The sequence below is a fragment of the Silurus meridionalis genome, chromosome 20 (assembly GCF_014805685.1).
Source record: "Silurus meridionalis isolate SWU-2019-XX chromosome 20, ASM1480568v1, whole genome shotgun sequence".
In the NCBI taxonomy this organism is placed as follows: domain Eukaryota; kingdom Metazoa; phylum Chordata; class Actinopteri; order Siluriformes; family Siluridae; genus Silurus; species Silurus meridionalis.
The window spans coordinates 13,333,668-13,352,896 of record NC_060903.1 but is presented as its reverse complement, the minus strand read 5'-3'; the positions used below and the strand labels follow the sequence as shown (position 1 = coordinate 13,352,896).

Below are 19,229 nucleotides of genomic sequence, written 5' to 3'. Positions count from 1 at the left end.
ATATTATAAGTTAATATACTGAGATAAATACTTAGATAATTATTTACTTATTGATTCATCTATTTTGCTGTTGAACCGTGCGGTTTTTCTTGTAACAACAAAAAAAATCTACGTTTCCGTTTCCAGCCGGACGAATGATCGGGACGCACAACAACAAAGCACTTGTCCCTTTAAACGAATAGCTGGTGTTTTTAAAACATTTTCTTCAAGTATAAGATTTATAGGCGTATAGATGTCTGATTCACAAGGTAATACTCGAATTAAATTGTAGCCCTGCGCCTATGTTATTAAAATATTTCGCGAATCTATTTCCGCGGCCTGTTGTAATGTATTACCGAGGCAGTTCTAACAAGTATGCAGGGGATCTTTGTAATATTGTCTGTTTTTATTTTATAGCACAAACCAAACCATCTGAGGAGGAACCTGAGACACCTGACCACGAGGTAACACTTAAATTAAAGTGTTTTGATGACGAGTAGGGCGCTAAAGTTTTATTCTAGGCCATGAAATTCAGTTATAATTGTAAAAATGCACAAACGCGCATGCGCACAGATCTGCAATATTATGTGCTGCTTCATATTGCAGTCGTCTAAGATGTACAGGACAATATAAAACCTCTTAATTAAACAACAAAAGTATGTTATATTTGCAGATCTTTTTTTACAAATTATTACTTATTATTATATAATTTTCTTTTTCGTATTCACAAATGATTGCCTCTGCAGATTAATATTCAGAATGCAATGAGAAATCAAGGCCTTGGCTGAATGCTTTCCAGCCCAGACTGTAGATTCGTACAACATATAAGTTGCAATCATATCTGGTGATTATGCAAAGTGAAACACGCCCCTTGGTGTGTATTTTTCAGTGCATGTTGCTGGCACATTTGTAACGCATCATTAGAAGTGATTTTGAAGAAGCATGTGAAATAGTTGCGGTAATAATGATGGCAGATTGAGTGGATTATTAACCTCATCATCTCCTCCCTAAAAAAAATCCCTTGGCATGAGAATGTAAATGTACATCGACTAAGTTAGCACTGGTCAAATATACAAATCATACAAAATCAGACAGACCTGTAGTGTTTTTTTCCCCTCTTCTCTAAGTGAAAAGCTTACAGCATTTGATTTCTGTGTTTGGAGGCAACACAGCATGAACGTAGTAAAGCATTATGGACTTGAAACACTTAAATATCTGACTTTAGGTGTGTGTGCTTTATACACACCGATCGGACAACCGTTTCAACACCTGATTAATATTGTGTTGGTCCTCCTTTTGCTGCCCAAACAGTCCTGACCATCGAGCATTAACATCATTAACTTCTTGAGCAATTCAGCCTTCGCTCCCCACGTGCATCAATGAGCCTCGGCCGCCCATGACCCTGTCGCTGGTTCACCACTGTTCCTTCCTTGGACCACTTTTGATAGATGCTGACTACTGCAGGCGGGGAACATCCCACAAGAGCGACTCAGTCGTCTAGACATCACAATTTGGCACTTGTCGCACTCACTCAAATCTTTACGCTTGCCCATTTTTCCTGCTTTTAAGGACTTTAAGGACAGAAATATAATAATTGAAACTACACCGTTCTTATTATTGCACCAATAAGAACATTTTGAATTGTTTATCTTTTAATATTTTCACCGTCCAGCTACATATATGGATTTATGTCTCCTGTCTTAAATCAAGTTAAGCTTTCACTGGGTACTACTGCTTTACAGTTATACCTCTAGAAAGCACATTTAGTGTACTTGCAGACATGTTGTCTGCACTGAATCTGATATATTACTATATCTGATATATTAAAATAATATCTCAGATTCACTTGCTGTCTCTGATTGACTATAACATTGTATCTAAAGCTTTTTGTATACAAATACGGTATAAAACATAGTTAAAACAATAATTCATGTCCATACTATATATATATATATATATATATATATATATATATATATATATATATATATATATACACACAATATATTACAATTATATATATCTAGATCTATCTATCTATCTATCTATCTATCTATCTATCTATCTATCTATCTATCTATCATAGATATATATGATTATAATATGAAAATTTACATTATAATATAATAAAATATATAATTTATTTAGAGCATCTGCCATGCAAGTCCATGTCTGTGTTAGACTATAGAAATGATACCGTACTAAAACAAGCGTCTTCATATAAACCTGTGACTAATATTTCATCAACTCCTTTTGATCATCAGACACACGGAAGATTCTTTTTTTCCAATCAGTTAGGAAGATCGCAATCTAAAATCGTATGATATTTTTATAGACCCAATAACTATATATAACTATATAGCAAATGTTCCAAGTACATATGTAAGCGTGGGAAAATGTCTTCCATCGCACAGCGAAATTAGATCACAGTAGTGTGTTCTGTGATGTGGTTAGCTTCTATTTCTACTGTTGAGTAAAATTAAGCCTTATGAAGAAACTGGCTTTGTGCAGCACTTGCTTCAAGACTTTTTAAAAGTGTGACATTCAAATGATAGTTATGTTCATAGATGCAAACAAGGGTAAAAAAAATATCAAGAAATAATCATTTAAATGTGATAAGTGACCAAAAACCTTTGCCCTCATCTTTAAGTAATTTCAGATTCTAACCCTTAGGGTTAAATATACAACTGGCAACCGTCCAGCTGTACTCTTATATTCTTGCTCATCTTTTTCCTGATTAATCCGTCTTGAAGTGTAAGATACCAGTGGTGGATGAAGAACACAAACCATGTTAAAGAAGAAATACATTAGGTAAAACATTACTAAAGTAAAAGTGCTCCATTTAAGTCAAAGTACAAAAGTATTTGCCATAAAATGGACTATCCAAAGTATTATGATTTATTATGGCACATACACACACATATTTACATATTTAACATATTAGCATGAGGTATTTAAAAAAATAAAATAAAATGTAAGACGGGGGATAACATGTAGATTGTCTATATTCGAGTAGGTGTGCAAAGATACGCAAGATGACATAGTGTGCAAGTCCGGTGCAGTAGTATTGAGTGTGGTGGTATTAAGAGTTCTGAGAATTAAGAATTGTGCAGTCTCCGTGTGTTAGCAGGGCAAATATGTATGAGTCAGTTGGCAGTTTTGAGTGTTGAGACTGTTTAACAGTTATGCATATGAAATAAAAATGTGAGGTTTATATTAATGTAATGTGTATAGGGGCAGATAAGAGATCACAATCAGGTTTATTGGCCAAGTGTGTTGGCGCACACAAGGAATTTGGTTCCAGCTGATGATGGTGGGTCCTTGGTATTGCTGAAAAGGTCGGTTGTGGATCACATGGTCTAATTGTTGTTTTACACTCATTTAAGTCACATGTAGAATGTGTATGATTTATATACCTATGAATTGTATCTACTGTTTAGTAGGAACTCTTTTAGGGGAGGTGGTACCTCAGTGGTTAAAGTTTTGGGTTACAGATTAGGGGTTCAAGCTCCAGTATTGACAAGCTGCCAATCTTGGGGCCCTTGAGCAAGGCCCTTAACAAAATGTTCTCCAAGTGTAGCCATCCTCTAATGAGTCTGTACCTGTTTTCATTTTTCCTCATTGCGTGAATGATCCCCAAGGCCGAGTCAGACAGCAGCGAGGAAGGTGACGCTTCTGGAGACAGTGAAAGTAATTGCAGAGTTTATTTATTTATTTATATTTATTTTGTTGAAATTTGTGTTCAACTCACTATATATATATATATATATATATATATATATATATATATATATATATATATATATATATAAATATATTATATTAGGGGGGTAACGGTACACAAAACTCACAGTTCGGTACATACCTCGGTTTTTTGGTCTGGTTTGGTACAATTTCGGTAAGTTTGGGAAAGAAATGCATAAAATTGCTTGTCGTAAAAAACATAAAATTGCTTGTCATATTTTTTTTTTATTAACAGTTTATTATTTGTATTATTAACATTTGTGATCAAGAGTTTACATTTGTAAAACAATTTTAAATAATATGAATGCTTGGTTAAATAATATATAAAATAATATAAAAAAAAAATATTAAAGAATAGATCCAATTAAGGCAATAATTTTTTTTATTATACTGATTAAATTAAGTAATCAATTAAATTGGTTACAAATTAATTTAAATTCAATTCATGGTTATATTGGATTTAAATTGTTTACAATTGTTAGACCCTTTTGGGTAATACAGAATATAATTGCGTGTGTGTGTGTGTGTGTGTGTGCATGCATTACATTTAATTTATGCAGAATTGTCAGGATTTTCTACTTTTAAAAGAAATTCCTGAAGCTGGAAATAAAACCATCAATAGTATAAGCTAGATAGGAAACCTTCCCAACACCGCCACTTAATAAGGGAACTCGGATTTAAACCATTTTCCACACGTAAAAAGGACTGCATTGCATTCGATACACGTGTGCTGTTACCGAATAATTTCAGTACGAATACTGGTACCATTACACCCCTAATATACACTATAGATTTTTTTTTCTGAGTAGATTTCACAATTTGTAACTTTATTTCCTTTTTTTTTGTATTTTTATTTATTTAATTTTTACAAATTTTTTTTTCAAGTGGATTTCTTGCGTAGTCTCTTCTCTCGGACTCTGGGCCTGAGCCCTGCAGAGAAAGTCCTCGATGAACTGAGCGTTGAAGCAGTTGCTCGTTATATGCAGAGTGGAAAATGTAAGTATCTGTCATTTAAGTGCTGTAATCTCTTCATCGATCCTATTAATAAATGCTGTATCTAATCAGCGATGTGTTTAACTGGAATACATTATTCATATTGTGTTCTGTAGGCAAGAACGTGGTCTGTATGGTTGGTGCAGGAATATCAACCTGTAAGTTTCTGCAGATTTGCTGTTTATTCTTTGGAATCATTTAGTGTATAGCAAATTATGAGCAGGCGTCTCACTATGTCCCGTGCAGCGGCCGGCATCCCTGATTTCCGCTCTCCTGGAACCGGTCTGTATTCCAACCTGCAGAAATACAATCTGCCGTACCCCGAGGCCATCTTTCAGATCGACTACTTCAAGGTTCGCCTCAAGTGTCATTTGAAAGACATTTTTTTTTTTGTTATGTTTGAGTGTAAAAGTCGCCTGTGTGAACCCGTGTTGATTGAAGACAAAAGTGTTTTTAGCTATTTCAATTTTTTAACAAAATTTGCAGGCAAAAATCATGTTTTAAATAATCTGTTCGTGAGCTGAGATCGCGGTCTCCAGACAAGCAGCATGATAAGCTCTCAGATTTAAGATACCTTACAAAGCTGATAAAGTTCTGACAATGCCAAAACATTTATTGGAAAGCCACCAATAGGAAGACTGTATGAAATGATGCAAAACACACGACTGCTACACTTACAATGGTGCCAATGGCCCTGGCAAAATAACATGTATAATTCACATCTATTTAAATGAATGATGATGACCAGGGTTGGAAAATTACACAGTGTATACAAGGCTTTAGAACCAACAAAAAACAAAATGTACATGACTTGAACACGAGTGGTGTGACTGGTTTTTCTTTTTATTTCTCATCAGAAACATCCAGAACCTTTCTTTGCTTTGGCTAGAGAGCTTTACCCAGGACAGTTCAAGGTAGGAACTCTTTATTATCCAAGATAGATCCCAGGAACATTGCTGGTCACATTTCCTGAGAGTATTTACTCATAACACTGTCTTTGTATTATTTGTATCCAGCCCACCGTGTGCCATTACTTCATAAGGATGCTAAAGGATAAAGGCCTTCTCAGACGCTGCTATTCACAGGTCAGGCACGTGTGTATATGTGTTACATGTAAATATTAACGTGTGCGTACATGTATGATATTAACGCTAACATTAACGGCATGCTCTTATGCTAGTACTTTTGTCACTGTTGAAATTTTGATATAAGAAATCTGCTATATGTGTAATTTTTTATAGCGATATTGCATTTTTTAAAAATCGATACAGTATCGTCAAACAACTCACATGTATCGATATTTTCTTACACTTCTACATTAATGGTCAGCGTTATACAACCCAGGTTTCTGTATCTATTAGAACATTGATACTTTAGAGAGAGTGGCTGGACTGGAAGGAGAGGACCTGATTGAAGCCCATGGAACCTTTCACACTTCACACTGTGTGAGTTTCCTCTGCCGGAAGGAGTACAGCATGGAGTGGATGAAAGGTGCAGTACACATTTCTTACATACAGTTGAAAATTCAGCCGAAAATAATAATAATGAATGTGTTTTTAATGCTTTCGAATTTTATTTATATATCCAAAGACAAGATCTTTTCTGAGGACATCCCTAAGTGTGACGCCTGCAACAGTCTGGTCAAACCTGGTGAGTTCAGACTATATGATAAAGAAATAGAAAGTGTGCATTGTTCTTTATAGTTTGTATATTGTATATTATTATATAGTATAGTTTTGTATAATATATAGTATGTATGTTTTGCTTTGCTGGCATTTCAATATATTATAATAAATGTTTTTTCTTTTTTTTGGATAGCTAAAATTTGACCTTTTTCCAAGATCTTTTTGAAAATGTATTATGTGAGGAGAACAGTGTATCATATTCTGCAACTCACTCTTGAGAAACCATTAATATCTTTAGGAGTTTTACTTTTATAGTAATTTCTATACAGTTAATTATTATTAAAGAAACATGATTGGCATCAGCATTTTAGTGCCTGGTTTGAAACTCCAGGGAAGGTAGACAAAGCCTAGAAAACTCAATGAGATTACTGTCAAAGAATCATTGTAAGATGACTTGAATGTCAAAGAACTCTCGTATGAAGACTTGCAGGTCAAAGAACTCTCGTACGAACACTTGAAGGCCTAAGAACCCTTGTACGAACACTTAAAGGTCAAAGAACTCTCGTAAGAAGACTAGGTTGGTGCTGTGAATCTTGCCAGAGAATTGAGCAGCTCCAGTTTGTATGATGAATGACGACTATGACATTAGAATAGAATAACCTTTATTTGTCACATATACATTACAGCACAGTGAAATTTGTTCTTCGCATATCCCAGTTTGCTTAGAGGCTGGGGTCAGAGTGCAGGGTCGGCCATGATACGGTGCCCCTGGAGCATAGAGGGTTAAAGGGCCTTGCTCAAGGGCCCAAGAGTGGAAGCTTGGCGATACCGGGGCTTGAACCCCCGACCTTCCGATCGGTAACCCAGCCTTAACCGCTGGAGCTACCACTCCCCCTAGTATTATACTAGATATCAGTGGAATCAGCGTAGTGTATGCGAAGGAGCAAAGAGGAGACAGTAGTAAGACCTGTCCCTTATTTTCTGTAATGAATAAATGCAGTCCAAGAAGACTCATTTGTTTAGTGTAATTAGTAGAGGTTTCTGTAGCTTTCTGCTATTTAAAGGTAAATTGCAATTGTAATGTAAACTGTTCATGGCTCACAAGTTGCCTTTTAAGTAAATGGGAAGAAGTTCTACAGCTGGGACCCAGCAGGGGCCAGAGTCTAAAATAAAAATGCATGAGAACATTGTATGTCTGTTTTTCTCAGATTCTCCTGTATAATCTATAAACTTGATAAACATTTCAAACTGCACTTTTAAAAACCCGTAAAAAATTTTTTGTTTGTCAGTATGTAAATCAGATCTGTACTGGCTGTTTTTCAGATATTGTGTTCTTTGGTGAGAATCTACCAGCTCGGTTCTTCAGCGCAATGAAAAAGGTCAGTAAGAAAAAAAAAACCAGCCACGAAAGCGGCTTTCATTTATACTGAATGGCATCACTAACTCTGGTATTTCACTGTGTGTACAGGATTTCCCTCAGTGTGATCTTCTTATCATAATGGGCACGTCTCTGCAGGTTCAACCCTTTGCGTCTCTTGTCAGCAGGTAAGAATTGGGAATAGCAGTTTTCTCAGATGCAATCTCTGTCTTCTTCTTTCGGCTGCTCCCGTTAGGAGAGAAAAGCAAACAATTTTGAAGCTGAGAAATGGAAAGCCATTGTAAAAGCATTGGTTATGGCTAATACAAGAATTTGGAATGCTTTGGAAAAGAAAGAATTTACAGTTGATGTGGCAGAGGTGAAGGTATCATAATCCACAATTTTAAAAATCGATATAGAGGCCATAGCAGTAGATGTAAAGATCTCATTAGCAGTAAGATTCAGAAGGCCAGATCGAAATTCAATAAAACAAAGATTGAACATTTCCAAAGAAACAAAAAAGTCCAAAGTGTGGAGAAGGAAAGTATTTGCTCATGATTTAAAACAAATAAGCCCATTGTCCAAACAATTTGGCAGTAGTGTCATGGCTTGGATTTGGAACGGCTCACTTAACCTACTGGTGATATTCATGAAGCAGCAGAAAGAATTAATAGGTTTACAGAAACATTCTGTCTGCCAAAAGAAAATCATTCAATTTAATTGGAAGGAACTTCAAGTCAAGAAGCTTTTATTGTTTTTATAACTATATATTGCTGTTATGTTCCCACCATAGCTAGGCCTAGGGGAGTGTAGGAACAAGGTGGCTGCTTTTGAACTGTAGGCTCCGCCTCCTCTGGTCAGGTACTTGCACTTTATTGGCCTTTTTTTTTTTTTTTTATAGTGCTGACCAGAAAACCTACTGTGTAATATGTTATACAGTACAATGTGCAAGAAAACTATAAACAAGAGGGTACTTGTAAACATAAACACAATGTTGGGCAAAAACAGCAAGAGCAGTAATCGAGTTTGTATAATACGTACAGTATAATATGATTATAATATAATAGGTGGTGCTAAAGACATGGTTTTGTATGAATTAAAATGAGTATTGAGTGTGGGTTTGAGTTCAGGTTGTAACAGTTCAGTAACATACAGTTGAGTGAGTGTGTGCGTGTGAGTTTCAGTTCTGTGTGTTGAGAAACCTGATGGCTTGAGGGGAAAAAACTGTTACACAGTCTGGACGTGAGGCCCGAATGCTTCGGAACCTTTTTCCTGATGGTAGGAGAATGAAGAGTGTGTGTGTGGGGTCTTCCACAATGCTGTTGGCTTTGGATGCAAGCGGAAAAGCAGAGGTGATATGGAGGGGACTCTTAAGAAGCACAATAACCATGGAAATAAAAGTGAAAAAGATGGTAGACGTCTATCGTTCTTAAAACATGACTCGTTCAACCATTGGCACAATTCTAAAGAACAAGGACAAGATCATTGAACATGTGAATTCTGCTGTGCTAATGAGATCAACAATAAATAATAATCAACTCGAAAATATTTTATTTACAGTATTTTTGTGGTTTTTTTATGCATTACATTGTATATTTTTGTCAAATGTGTATAAACCTAAATTTGTTGGACTTACGTTCACAGATTTACTGTACTGTAAAAGTCCACATTGTAAAAAATGGCCAGCCCACTGATTGCTGATTAAACCTTTGTCCATTTTTCACTAATGTGACTAATCTGTTCCATCAACAGAGTCCCTAATAGCTGTCCTCGGCTTCTCATCAACATGGAGAAGGCAGGACAGGTACTGACTGTTTGTGTGCTTACAAGGTCATGTACTCTTTCAATTATTATCCTGTAACTGTTGCTAATCATGTTGTATTTGCTGTTTATCTCTGACAGTCTGATTTTGCAATGGGCTTGCTGGGATTTGGAGGTGGAATGGATTTTGATTCAGATAAAGCCTACAGGTTAGTGCTGTTCATTGAAAGTTTTTCAAATCATTTCAACCTGTGCTACATTCTCAGCAGGTTGTTGTTGCACTTGTGACCACTAGGGCTGCTGCTATTGATACTTTTGGTAATAGTTAATTCTAACGATTATTCCATCAAATCATCGGATAAAAGGTTTCTTTATTAAAGAGTGATACTAAATAAGAGAGAGAAAATAAGACGGGTCTCTTAAAATGAACAATTAATTTGTTTTGCGTTTTAGAAAAATTGACATTTTTATTGCTGAAATTGCCTGCAAGTATATCGGTGAAATGTAAAACCCATGTAGTGCATTTAATTGCCATATTACATCAAAATATAAATACAGGCCGTTTAAAAAGTCCCTCTGCAGCGTATGTTGTGGGAAACTATTAGTTTAATGAAACTCATTATTTTTCTCCCTCATGTATTTGTGTTAAACCTCGCACAGTATCGCAACGTGGTTTTCTTCATAAAAAGCTGCTTGAAATTTTCCACAAACTAAATCCGTGTATTTATTGCCTGCTTTCAAAATGGGCTCCACTACCTGCTCTAAGCGGCCACTGCGGAGAGACTTTTTGAACGCACAAAATGTAAAAAATCTACTGCAAATTACTTAAAAAAATGGCAACCGCACTGTGCGTTTTTTTCTTTGTTTTATGTTTCTCTGTTTTCTCCCCATTCCTCCATATTTCATTCTGCATAGTCTTCACTGTTTACCTGTCAAGAGCGCTGTGCGTCGGTTATAACGGTCCGTGGAAAACGCAATGCTCTGTGTGTAGTTAAATGGATTAATTAAGCTAATTTGCCTCGATTAATTTTTTTTAAATGGAGTTACTTGAGGAATTGTACAGCCCTATTGACCACGATAACCTGGATAACTATGGGACATAGTTTTGATTTAAAATTATGTATACTTTTTATTAAATAATGCCCTCACTTATCACAAGGCTAGTAATAGTCATGTCCTCATTGCCTTCTTATGCTAAATTGGAGAAACTTAGCAAAGCAAAGCCGGTCTACAATGGTAATAGTATTATTGGTTGGATTGAGACGTGTGAAGTTCTATTTTACATGTTTTCATGACAACTTTTATTTTCTTTAACACACAACAACTTTCTAATAAAACAACCAATACTTCCTGTCAAATCATAGACGAAACTGACAATGTCTTTTAATTTTTAGTTTTTAAAAGGCAATTTGGATAAACATTCGTATAAATTAAAATTTTGGATCAAAAAACTTAAAACACAACAGAAAAAGGCCACACTGTAGACAGGATTTTAAATTGCCTGTGCGAGCACGCTCCAAGTACAGCAGAACAAAATGTAATTACAGAATTCAATTAGAACAGAATATACCTATACAGAATCGCTCAGACATTGTTAAATATTTAAATCCTTGCCGCTAAGATGCTTCTGGGTCAATCGAGGATCATGGAAAGAGAAATTTAAGTCTGGCACGGAAGTTGGATTTATTCACACACGTTAAAAAAAAGCTTCTTTCTTTTCACATTTTTATTTACAGAATTGTCATATTAGAGATTATATTAACTTATTGTGAGAAGATCTGTAGTAAAATCAGACCTCGAGCCTCCTATAGAAGCATCAAATCTTCGGCTTTATGGGGTCACCCCGAGCCTATTTTTTTCAAATATATAGGAAAATGAGTGCGATTTTAAGAAACAAATGGAAATTCAGCACTTTTTGTTTAAGTTAATTCCAATGACTGTTTTGCATTGAATCATGCATTTTCAGGAGTTCATTCCAGGAAAACTTGCAAGACAAAAACTTGCAAGACGAAACACCAGGCCAGATCTGGCAATGGAAAAAGCAAACATGAAGTCAGACTATAAAGCTAACCACAAGTCATAAGTGGTGAATTGCTTGCTTGAAAGAATTGGCACATCCATTAGAATATAAAATTCTGCTACTTATGAACAAAAGATTGAGGCCACATGCATTACATTAAAACCCTGGCCAGAGCTCATGCTCACCCCCATGTTCATCTTGTCTTCTCTTGGTCGTTTTAACATTAAAAAATGAGAAATCATCAGTTAAATATTCTCCTGAGGTTCCAAGACCACTGTTCCTGCCCCTCTCCTCTCCTCTGATCTTCCCACTTCTTCCAGGCCTGCCTCTGGATAGTGTTCTCTTCGTTTGGAGGCCACTCTGTGCAGCAGGGGACAGTTTCATGAAATTACGGAATAAGAACCGTTTTTAAAAATGGATTTGGACTGTAGTTAATGTAAACAGTCTGCTACACTGAATCAGGAATACAGTTTGCTTATGATCACCAACACTGCATCTCGCAACATCGTTTATCTGCAATAAATGGACATTCAGTGCAACCCGGAGGGGGATGAGTTTCCTTTTGAGTCTGGTTCCTTTCAAGGTTTCTTCCTTATGTCATCTCGGGGAGTTTTTCCTCGCCACAGTCGGCAAACTTACATTTATAAAGAACATTGTGTTCATTTTTATCACCACACATCACGTATCTGTGTAAAGCTGCTTTGAGACAATGTTCATTGTCAAAAGCGCAATACAAATAAAAATAATTGAATTGAATTGATGTGGTTTAAAGGCATGAATAAAGCACTGCACTTAGTCAGAGACATGAGCCAAGTCAAAATGTTCAGGCCCGTCTCTAAAGATTTTACTCTGCATTGTTTGATTACAGGGATGTTGCACATTTGAGTACGTGTGATGACGGTTGCTTGGCTCTAGCAGAGCTGTTGGGCTGGAAGGTAAAGTCTTATGCACATTCACACAGAAAAGCCTACTGCCAAATATCAATTCATTCAATTTATCTGCAGTCACGCTCACCTTCCACACTTGCACATACATGCAATTATCTGTTTGGCAATCTTGTGATAGCAACGCAATGCATAAAATGTTGGTCAAGAGCTTCAGCTAATGTTTTTACCATAACATGAAAATGCGAAAAAGTCTTTCTGTGAAATCTGAAAAGTAATCCGAAACTTGAAAAAAAAATTAGCTCGCCTTTTTCAAATGTTCTGTGTAAAAGGTTGTGTCCATTGTAAATGTAGGTTTCCGGTTAATTGCCATAAGTGTCGGACCCTGTGTGGTCTTCTGTGGTTATAACCCATCTGTCATGTTACAGGGTCTAAGGTGCTTTACTGCTCAGCATGGTTATAAAAGATTGTGGGTTTTTTTTAGATACTGCAGCCTTCCTGTCATCTCCAACCAGGCAGGCACACATTTTCACCTGCAGAAATGCTGCTTGATAGATGTTTTTTTCTTTTTTTTCTTTTCTTACTTGCTCCATAAAAACAACCATGCCACGGTTGAAGTCACTAAGATCCGATGTTTTCTTTTTGATGTGAACTTAAACAGAATCTATTGAATGGTATACGTGTTTTGTTATTTCATTGCACTATATGGCTACTAATAAGAGGAGAAAAGTGTACATAAGTCATACTTGAGTAAAAGTATACAGGGGTGTAATTTCTTGTTTTTTGCATGTTTGTCACACTTTAATGTTTCAGATCATCAAACTAATTTAAATATTAGTAAAAGATAACACAAGTGAACACAACATTCAGTTTTTAAATGAAGGTTTTTATTATTGAGGGAAAACAAAATGCAAAACTACATAGCCCTGTGTGAAAAAGTGTTTGCCCCCTAAAACTAATAACTGGTTGAACCACCCTTAGCAGCAACAACTGCAATGAAGCGTTTGTGATAACTTGCAATAAGTGGAGGAATTTTGGTCCACTTATTTTAAGTCATTGTCATTTTTAAGATCATTCCACAGCATCCCAATAGGATTCAGGTCAGGACTTTGACTAGGCCATTCCAAAGACTTTTTCTTAAGCCATTCAGAGGTGGACTTGCTGGTGTGTTTTGGATCATTGTCCTGCTGCAGAACCCAAATTCACTTCAGCTTGAGGTCACAAACAGATGGCCATTCATTCTCCTTAGGATTTTTTGGTAAACAGTTGATTTCATGGTTCCATTTATCACAGCAAGTCTTCCAGGGCCTGAAGCAGCAAAACAGCCCCAGACCATCACACTACCACCACCATATTTTACTGTTGGTATGATGCTCTTTTTTGGAAATGCAGTGTTACTTTTTCCCAAAGTACAAATATTTTCCCAAAAGTCATCAAGATGTTTTCTGGCAAAACTGAGACGAGCCTTTACGCTCTTTTTGCTCAACAGCGGTTTTCGTCTTGAAACCACTTGAGAGCATTTTTGCCCACTCTCTTTCTTATGAACACTGACCTTAACTGAGGCAAGTGAGGCCTGCAGATCTTTGTATGTTGTTTTGGGGTCTTTTGTGACCTCTTGGATGGGTTGTTGCTGTGATCTTGGGGTAATTTTGGTCAGCCGGCCACTCCTGGGAAGGTTTCCACTGTTCCATGTTTTTGCCATTTGTTAATAATGGCTCTCACTGTGGTTTGCTGGAGTCCCAAAGCTTTAGAAATGACTTTATAACCTTTTATAGACTGATAGACCACAATTACATTCTCTCATTTGTTTTCTTTGGATCTCAGCATGATGTCTATCTTTTGAGGATATTTTGGTCTACTTCATTTTGTCAGGCAGGTCCTATGTAAGAGATTTCTTGATTGCGAACAGGTGTGGCAGTAATCAGGCCTGGGTTTGGCTAGAGAAATTTAACTCAGGCGTGATAAACCACAGTTTTAACAAGGGGCAAACACTTTTACACAGGGCCATGTAGTTTTGGATTTTGTTTTCCCTTAATAATAAAAACCTTCATTTAAAAACTGCATGCTGTGTTCACCAGTGTTATCTTTTACTTATATTTAAATTAGTTTGATGATCTGGAACATTAAAATGTGACAAACATGCAAAAAAAGAAGAAATCATGACACACGTTCGTGAAAAGCCAAAAACAAATAGGTGAGGGTTTTATTTCCTAAAATGCAAATCATATAGCATACCTCAGCACTGCATTAACCAAGATCAACACAACAGACTCTTCAACATCAGAATCAGGGTAATTGGCCAATTGTGTTGACACACAAGGAATTTGGTTCCAGCTGTTGGTGACTCTTACAATTTCGGACATATATAACACTATACATTTAGCTTATAGACTATACAAGACAATACAGACAATACAGATTAAATAAGACCACAATATACATACATATGACATACGTATGACTGAGGTGAAACAAGTCGGTCAAAAGAAGTCAAAGTAGTAAAGGAATCTTTCAAAAAGGGATCTTCATCTTTAGTATTCAATGGACAAATACATTTTAAGTAAATCATTTTAGATGAAGTAAAACTAAATAATCAGAGCTGACTGTGATTTGATGCACCTCTCAGTCTCAGAGAGCTGCAGATGCTCGTAGGGGAGTGTTGAGACCTAATGACATCTTCAACAGAGGCGCAAAATGTCATTGTCACTTAAAATATAGTGGAGTAAAAAAAGTGCATACGCCGATCAGACATTATATTATGACCACCTGCCTAATATTGTGGTGGTCCCATTTTTCTGCCAAAACAGTCCTGACCTGTCGAGCATCAACAGCATTAACTTCTTCAGCAGTTTGAGCTACAGGAGCTCGTCTGTTGGATCGGACCACACGGACCAGCCTTCCCACGTGAACCATTGAGCCTCGGCCGTCCATGACCCCGTCGTTGGTTCACCACTGTTCCTTGGATTACTTTTGATAGATACTGAGCACTGCAGACCAGGAACACACCAGAAGTGCTGCAGTTTTGGAGAGGCTCTGACCCAGTCATCTAGCCGTCACAATGTGGTCCTTGTCCTTGCTTTTAACACGTCAACTTTGAGGACACAATGTTCACTTGCTGCCTAATAAATCCCATCTCACTAACAGGTCCCATGATGAAGAGATAATCAGTGTTATTCACTTCACCAGTCATAATGTTACGCCTGATCGGTGTAGATACTGATATCTTCGATACTAGTAAAACTAGAAAGTAGCCAAAAAATAATTCAGTACAGTAACGAAATACATTTACTCAAATACTTTACACAACTGCTACTAATTGTATGAGTGTGTAGCTGTTTAAAAAATGTCAGACAAACGTAAATGTTACCGACTGCGTTTCCCTTATTCGCTCTCTCCCATTTCAGGCTGAACTAGAGGAGCTGGTGAAGCGCGAACACGCTCTTATTGACAGCAAAGATGCAAAAAAGAAAGGTGAACAGACGACTAGGAGCTCAGCGGCTCCCGAAAAAGAGGTCAATAATGCAGAGACAGAGAAGACAAAGTAATCAGCCGGGGAGTAAAATGAAAAAGGAATAAATTCCAGTCTTTTTTTTCTCAAACACTGTCCTTTGTCTCTCTCCACTGTCTTAAATATGTCATGTACTGGAAATACAATGGGCTTAAAACTTCACCTGGATATTTCTGCAATATTCATCATGTAGTCTTCGGATTATACAGAACGCATCGAAGCGAGACAGAAGGAGGTGATGGAAAATCCATCATTCTTACATGACCGTCACTGGTTCACTGGCTCTCCATGTTCCCGATATGCATAAGGCTTTTAACAACCATTTGTCTTTTTATTATTAATTATGCATACTTTCCTTGTTTACCCTTTTGACAGATGAGCCGAGTGTGTTTTATATGCAGAATGGGGCAGAGGTGTTTGTTAATGCTTGTAATATTATGAAACTTATAGAAATTGATCTTATGTGTACAGCCAAATAGATCACAGCTGGATGATATCGCCAATAGATTATTTAATGGTAAATATACATGATTAAAGACTGATGCTTTTTGGCTTAGGAGGGCAGCATTAATTCTCTGTCATTTTTTTTGTTTTGTTTAGTCAAATTTCCGATTCTTTTAAAAATATTTCTATATAATAACGATTCAAACTATCCCTTTTAAAATACAGTATATATTTGATGTTTCATTTTTCATTGCCTAATTTTTTTCCCTGGAAAATGGAAATAAACACTAAATAAATTAATGCATTGTCTGTAATTGGCTATTTTATTTTCTCCTTTACAGTAACTTTGCAAAAGTTTTAGGCAGGTGTAAAAAAAAAAAAAAGGCGTACAGTACAAATGCCTTAAAAACTTGAAGTGTTAATAGTTTCTTAATTAGTCTCTTGATTTGCCTGCAAAACAGCATAAATTCTTTTAGGTACACTTACACATGGTGTTTTTAAAGGAACATGGCAGGTAGGTTGTTCCAAACATATTGGAGAAATAACCACAGATTGTCTGTGGGTGTAGGCTGCCTTAATCCTGTCTCTTTATGTAATCCCAGACAGACTCTATGTTGAGATTTGGACTGTACAGAGGCCAATCAATCACTTCCAGGACTTATTGCTGTTCTCTACACTTAAGTAGATGTAAATGATTGTATGTTTGTGGTCGCTGCAGAATAAGTGTGGAGCCAATCAGATGCCTTCCAGTTGGTATTGTATGATGGATAATTATCTACCTGAATTTCTCAGCATTGAGCACAGCATTAATCCTGAACAAATATCCACCTCCATTTTGTAAAAATGCAGCCCAAAACTTGCAAGAAAATTCCACCATGCTTCACTGTTCTACATACACTCATTATTGTTAAAGCCCATCTGCAAAATAACTTGCTTCCAGCTACAGCCAAATATTTAATATTTTACTCCTCAGTCCAAATTCCCCGGTGGTCTGGTGGTTAGGATGCGGCGCTCTCACCGCTGCGGCCCGGGTCAGGGAACCAACCCCAGCCATTAGGGTTACACAAGCCAGTGCACTCTTAGTGCCGGTCCCAAGCCCGGATAAATGGGGAGGGTTGCGTTAGGAAGGGCATCAAGCGTAAAAACGTGCCAAATCAAACATGCGGATCATTAATACGGTTAAGATTTTTCTGCACCCCAGTTTTAATGTTTTCATGAATAGTTGAGCCAGTTAACCTTGTCTCCACATTGGAAACATGGCTTTTTAGACCACAAATCTTCCATAAAGACATTTCTGGCCAGACATCTCCAGACAGTAGATGAGTTCCTCTGGTTTCCACCAGGTCTTTTGCGCAAGTACAAGTGTACATAGTATGCAACTGTAAGACTTGAAATCCAAAGAGTCGTGACACCAAATATTTACTTAATTTTAATAATTTTGCATTTTGTTAATCGCTAAAACAAAAACAATTAAAATACATAATTTAGAACGCATTCTTATTTTTTTTACAGCATTTCTTCACACCTGCCTAAAACTTTTGCAATGCACTATTTTACTCTTCTTCTTCTTTCGACTGTTCCCCTTAGGGGTCACCACAGCGAATCATCTGTCTCCATATCTATCTACATGCATGTTTTCTCTCACCACATCCCTAAACCTTCTCCTTGGCCTTCCTCTTTTTCTCCTGCCTGCGGGCTCCAAACCATCTCAAACACAGCTCTTTCACCTTGTCTCCAAAACATCCTACATTCCTCTAATAAACTAATTTCTAATCCTGTCCATCGTTGTCACTCCAAATGAAAATCTCAACATCTTCAGCTCTGCCACCTTCAGCTCCACCTCCTGTCTTTTACTCAATGCCTCTGTCTCTAAATCATGCAACATCGCAGGTCTCACCACAGTCCTATAAACTTTCCCATTAATTTTATGCAGATAGTCTTCTATCACAAATCACTCCTGCTATCACTCTTCTTCACCCACTCTACCTTGCCTGCACTCTTTTCTTCACTTCTCTAACACACTCTTCATTACTTTGCAATGTTGACCCCAAGTACCTAAACTCCTCCACCTTCTCCACCTCTTCTCCCTGCAACCGCACCTCTTCTCCCTGCAACCGCACCACTTCACTGCCCTCCTTCTCATTCACACACATGTACTCTGTCTTACTCCTACTGACTTTCATTCCCCTTCTCTCCAGCGTGTACCTCCACCTCTCCAGGCTCCTCTCAACCTGCTCCTTACTCTCAATGGAGATTCCTGTCTGACCTCATCCATCACCGCTGCAAACAGAAAAGGGCTAAAAGCAGATCCTTGATGCAGTCCAACCTCCACCTTGAACCAGTCTGTCGTTCCTACTGCACACTTCACTGCTGTCACACTGTCCTCATACATGTCCTGCAACCCCCCTTCATACTTCTCTGCCACATCAAACTTCCTCATACAATACCACAACTCCTCTCTCTGCACTCTGTCATACACTTTCTCTAAATCCACAAACACACAATGTAACTCCTTCTGACCTTCTCTATACTTCTCTATCAACATTCTCAAAGCAAATAATGCGTCTGTGGTGCTCTTTCTCAGCATAAAAACGTACTGTTGCTCACAGATGGTCACCTCTTCTCTCAGCCTGGCTTCCACTACTCTTTCCCATAACTTCATGGTGTGACTGATCAAATTAATTCCCCTGTAGTTACTGCAGGTCTGCACATCTCCCTTATTCTTAAAAATTGGTACCAGTCTGTTAGTCTGCCATCTGTCTTAAACATCTCTACACTTCCACTAGTATTTCATCTGGGCCAAACAACTTTCCAATCTTCATCCTCTTAATAGCTGCTCTCACTTCCTCCTTACTAATCCTATGCACTTCCTGCTTTGCCATCATTATCCTCATTTATCAGCTTCTCAATATAC

At 37.2% G+C, this 19,229-nt stretch overlaps 1 protein-coding gene across 1 annotated transcript; it reads left to right on the top strand.

Moving 5' to 3' along the window:
- Positions 1-95: 95 nt before the first annotated feature.
- Positions 96-15,962, top strand: sirt2 (sirtuin 2 (silent mating type information regulation 2, homolog) 2 (S. cerevisiae)). The gene is made up of 16 exons (XM_046876459.1): positions 96-248; positions 397-443; positions 3,621-3,669; positions 4,609-4,719; positions 4,833-4,874; positions 4,963-5,069; positions 5,574-5,630; positions 5,733-5,801; positions 6,078-6,207; positions 6,307-6,366; positions 7,665-7,720; positions 7,810-7,886; positions 9,451-9,502; positions 9,601-9,668; positions 12,348-12,414; positions 15,768-15,962. The coding sequence occupies exons 1-16, from the start codon at positions 233-235 to the stop codon at positions 15,906-15,908; spliced, it is 1,149 nt and encodes a 382-aa protein (XP_046732415.1). The 5' UTR covers positions 96-232; the 3' UTR covers positions 15,909-15,962.
- Positions 15,963-19,229: the final 3,267 nt, after the last annotated feature.